Genomic DNA, 4,986 nt, shown 5'->3' with positions numbered 1-4,986 from the left:
TATTATAATTATAAGAATTAGATTGACTAAATTAATATATATGACAAACCTGGGATTCTAACTTCATTAATTACTTCATTCAATAGCCTTATTGTTCTCAACCTTAACATGCAATGGTGATGACACTAATCAGATAACACAAAACTGATAAACGCCAACTTTCATTGCACGAGTACCATACTACCAGACATCCACAAAAGAGATAGAAGTTGAATAGACACCAATTATATTGAGACCCTATATGTCTATAGAATTTGGAAACATAACGGTTTAAGCATAAGTTATCTATCTTGATTACACAGGGCAAGTAAGATGGTTAAAATTATCTACGAATCATGCATCACAATACATGAACCTATGCTAGCATGGCAAGTTCTAAATCCTTAAATTTACTTTCGCTTCATTAAGAATTAACACACTATCTTATAAGTTCGCGACGCTCATAAGACGAATACGCACAACCAATACTAGGATATCATACAATCACCACATGCTAAGGCATCAAAAAAATTAACTAAAGAAATCCATAAATAAATTCGCTAGAACCCCACGATAACGATTAGCCCATGATTGGACTCATCATCAACGTGGGTTCCGATGAAAGCATGGTATAAAAAATGTAGTCTTTATAACAATTACATAGGTTCAACAAAACAAGAAACGAGCATCCAAGATTACAACTCAAAACAAAGATTCAAAAGAATAAACTAGATCATCTTCGCCTTTGTTGAATTGTTCTATAGGTCTCTTGCCGTCATTTTCTTTTCTCTGATATGTCTCTTTCTTGATATATATCTTAAAAATGTTCTTATTTGAATATATCTAGCAGCCCTAACCAATCTTGAAGTCTCCCCAATTAGAATCGCATTAGAATCAGGATTCAGGATTTTCGCACCGGCACGGCCGCACGCTATCACAGCACGGGCGCGGGCGCGCTGACTTTCTGGAATCCTGGCATGGGCGCGCGCTATTACAGTGCAGGCGCGCTGTCCTTCTGGAAAAACTCAGATTTTATCTTCTTCCTTGCTGCTTCGAGCCGGCTTTCCACGAGATTTTATTCCAACATCACTTCGACACCAAATTAGCACCAAATCAACGCTAATTCACCTGATTCACAGATTAATACCTGAAATGTAAAAACACTAGAAAACATGTTAAAACACTTAACAACTTGAGTATAAATGCATCAATTCAAAGCTTATTAGTGCATTATAAAGTGTCATAAATGCCACTCAACAAGCATCCCCATCAAAACTTTCAGAAGATGGTGACCTTTCGATGGAAGGGATTATTGAAGAGGTTAATGATAGTGATTTTGAGTGTCTTGAAAACACACCTGAATCGCTCGAAAAAGAGGATAAAGTGATTCCATTAGAGATTAATTTGGATCTGAGGATGCCTGAGGTGAAGGAAGCAACAAGTGCTGCTGGAGGTACAGTCTCCATATTTGTAGATGAAGTTGACCCAACTAAGGATTTGAAAGTTGGACAGCAGCTGGTAGTAGAGGTGAGGGAAGCTTTGATTAATTTCTTGAAGGCGAACCTAGATGTCTTTTCTTGGTGCCACTCAGATCCAAAGATTATTTGTCCTCATCTTAATATCGATCCAGAAAAGAAGGCTGTAAGATAAAAGAGGAGAGCTATCAGTGGGGATAGAACTACAACTTTGAAGGAGGAGGTGGACAGGTTGTTGAAGGCAGGTTTGGTTAGGGAATCTTACTACCCAAAATGGCTTTCTAACCCAGTTTTGGAAAAGAAGCCAAATGGAAAATGGCGTACTTGTATGGATTTCACAGATCTTAACAAGGCATGTCCCAAGGACAGCTTCCCTTTGCCTCGAATGGATTAGTTGGTTGATGCTACATCTAGACACGCTTTGGTCAGCTTCATGGATACATATTCTGGTTACAATCAGATTCCCATGTATAAGACATATAAAGAACATACCTCTTTTGTAACAGATAGAGGTCTCTATTGTTATATTAGGATGTTATTTGGCTGTTGAACGCAGGTGCGACCTATCAAAGATTGGTTAATCGAATGTTCAAAACCAAATTGAAAAAACAATGGAGGTGTATATGGATGGCATATTGGTGATATCAAAGGTTGTAACTGATCATGTAGCACACCTTTCTGAGATGTTCAATATTCTGAGAAACTTTTGAATGAAGCTTAATCCCCAAAAGTGTGTGTTTGGGGTTGAATCAGAGAAGTTCCTAGGGTTCATAGTGAACCATCGAGGTACTGAGGCCAATCTAGCAAAAATAAAGGCTTTAATTCAGATGCGTTCAATATAAACTATCAAGGAGGTTCAATGTCTAACTGGAAGGGTAGCTGCTTTAAACAGGTTTGTGTCAAAGTCATCTGACAGGTGTAAGGAATATTTCGCAGCAATCAAGAATTGAAAGAATTTTGAGTGGAATTCAGAATGTGAAGCTACATTTTAGAGGCTAAAGCAGCAATTAGGAAGCCCACATTGTTGTCTAAACATGTGGAAGGAGAGGTCCTTATTCTCTATCTGGCAGTTTCAGAGTATTCCATTAGTGCGGTGCTCGTATGTGAAGAAGGCAAGGTTCAGTTCCCAGTTTACTATATCATCAAAAGGTTATTAGATGCGGAGACTCGATACACCAACATGGAGAAGCTCGCATATGCATGGATACTTGCAGCTAGAAAGCTCAGGCCATATTTTCAAGCTCATAAGATAGAGTTGCATACTTCATACCTATTAAGGCAGGTTCTTCATAAGCCAGAAGCTTCTGGAAGGTTGATGAAATGGGCTATAAATTTGGGTCAGTTTGATGTGGATTACAAGCCAAGAACAGCTATAAAAGGACAAGCCCTTGTTCATTTCCTTTAGAATTTCCAGAGATCTTTTCTGTGGAAGGTAATGAATGTGTAGCTAAACCAAAAATGAAGGTTCAGGATGAGTAAAACTGCTCACCCTATTGGACCTTATATGTGGATGGAGCAGTGAATGGTAAAGGAGCCGGTGCAGGCGTGGTACTGCTAAGCCCAGAAGGACATATACTGCAAAGTGCAATTCATTTTGATTTCTATGCAACAAATAATGATGCATAATATAAGGCCCTGATTGTAGGCCTGAAGCTAGCCTTGGAAATGAAAGTAGAGAATCTTAATGTCTATACTGATTCAATGCTTGTGGTCTGGCACATTCGAGGAGGTTTCCAGGCTAGAGGTCCGGGATAGACCTATACATGAGGTACTCGCAGGATTTGATGAACAAATTTAAGGAGGTATATTTGGAACAGATCCCAAGGTCATAAAATTCAGATGCAGATGCTCTCGCAAAGTTGGGTTCACAAAATGAAGCTACCTTATTAGGTGTCATCCCATTGGAAGTGCGACAACAACCAAGCATCCCCAAAATGGAGACTGCCACAGTTGAAGTAGCAGCTGAGGGAACCTGGATGAGTCCTATTTATGACTACATAGCAAATGGAATTCTTCCAGAAGGAAAGGAAGTGGCAAGGAAATTAAAGTATAAAGCTACTAGGTATGTGGTGTATGAAGGAACTCTTTACAAAAGGGGCTTCAATAAGCCACTTTTGAGGTGCATATTAGGAAAGCAATGTGAATATATCATGGGAAAAAATCATGAAGGGATCTGTGGGAACCATTCAGGAGGAGCTTCCTTGGCTCACAAGATATTACACCAAAGATACTATTGGCCTAGTTTACAGAAAGACTGTTGCCTCTATACGAGATCCTGTGATCACTGTCAGAGGTACGCTAACTTCAACAGCAAGCCAGCAGTGCCATTAAAACCTCTTACAAGTCCATGGCCATTTGCTGTGTAGGGGATTGATCTGATTGGAGAGCTTCCCAAAGGAAAATGTGGGGTGAAATGTGTAGTGGTTGCAGTAGACTACTTCACCAAATAGGCAGAAGTTGAACCGCTAGCTACTATTACAATAACAAAGCTCAAGGAATTTGTGTTTAGAGCTATTGTGTGCAGGTATGGAGTACCTTACAAGTTAATTTATGACAATGGGAAGCAGTTTGACGGTAAAAAGATGAAACAGTTATGTGAGGAACTTCACATAAAGAAAGGGTTCTCAGCAGTGTGCCATCCACAAAGTAATGGTCAGACCGAGGCCATTAACAAGATCACAAAGCACACTTTAAAGGAAAAATTTGAAGAAAGCAAGGGGTGTTGGCCAGAGGAGCTACATAGGGTTTTATGGTTCTATAACACCACACCTCGAACCATAACAGGTGAATCTCCTTTCACACTCACTTACGGGTGTGAGGCAATGGTAACTGTAGAGATTGGAGCAGGTTCATTCAGGAGAGAGAATTATGATTTAAACAACAATGAGATTAATCATCGTTTGTATCTGGATTTGTTGGAAGAAGTACGTGAGAATTCACAGCTGAAGCTGGCAGCTTATCAGCAACGTACAATGAAATATTTTGATAAGAAGGTTCGAGCTCGACCTTTAAGGGTTGGGGACTTGGTGTTAAGAAGGATGATGCCAAATATGAGGACTCCTGGACATGGTGTCTTTGGTGCTAATGGGAAGGTCCCTACACCATCAAGACAGTTCTGTGGGAAGGAACGTACCACTTGACAGATTTAAATGGGAAGCTGATTCCCAGGGTTTGGAATGCTAAGCACCTTAAGAGGTATTATCAGTAAATTCTCTTTGACATCTATTTCAAGTAGGCATCTTTCAGGCATGGGAAAATAAAAGCAACTTATTAGTTGTAGTTTCCATGATAGGTTCGAATTCCGTATGATAGCTGATTGCTTTGGTAGGCTCGGGGGTAGTGCATGTAAATCTCGCTGATAGGATTTCCTGTTTTCTTTTTTGGAATAAAAAAATGAAGTTTAGTTCACATATATTGGTTTTACGTTGTTTGGTTAACTCTGAATGCATATATGGATGGATTGTATCAATAAGGTTCGTCTGCTATAGTTCTTCACCTTAATGAATTAAGGATAAAAAAATAGGGGGTAATG

At 39.4% G+C, this 4,986-nt stretch overlaps 1 protein-coding gene across 1 annotated transcript; it reads left to right on the top strand.

Annotated features, from left to right (window-relative positions):
* The first annotated feature begins 3,388 nt into the window (after positions 1–3,388).
* LOC141664709 (uncharacterized) lies at positions 3,389–4,594 on the top strand. The gene is made up of 2 exons (XM_074470663.1): positions 3,389–3,516; positions 3,979–4,594. Exons 1-2 carry the CDS (start codon positions 3,389–3,391, stop codon positions 4,592–4,594), a joined length of 744 nt encoding a protein of 247 aa, XP_074326764.1.
* Positions 4,595–4,986: the final 392 nt, after the last annotated feature.

This window comes from Apium graveolens, chromosome 6, assembly GCF_009905375.1.
Source record: "Apium graveolens cultivar Ventura chromosome 6, ASM990537v1, whole genome shotgun sequence".
NCBI lineage: Eukaryota > Viridiplantae > Streptophyta > Magnoliopsida > Apiales > Apiaceae > Apium > Apium graveolens.
The sequence above is the reverse complement of the archived record's forward strand: the minus strand, read 5'-3'. Positions and strand labels throughout refer to the sequence as shown.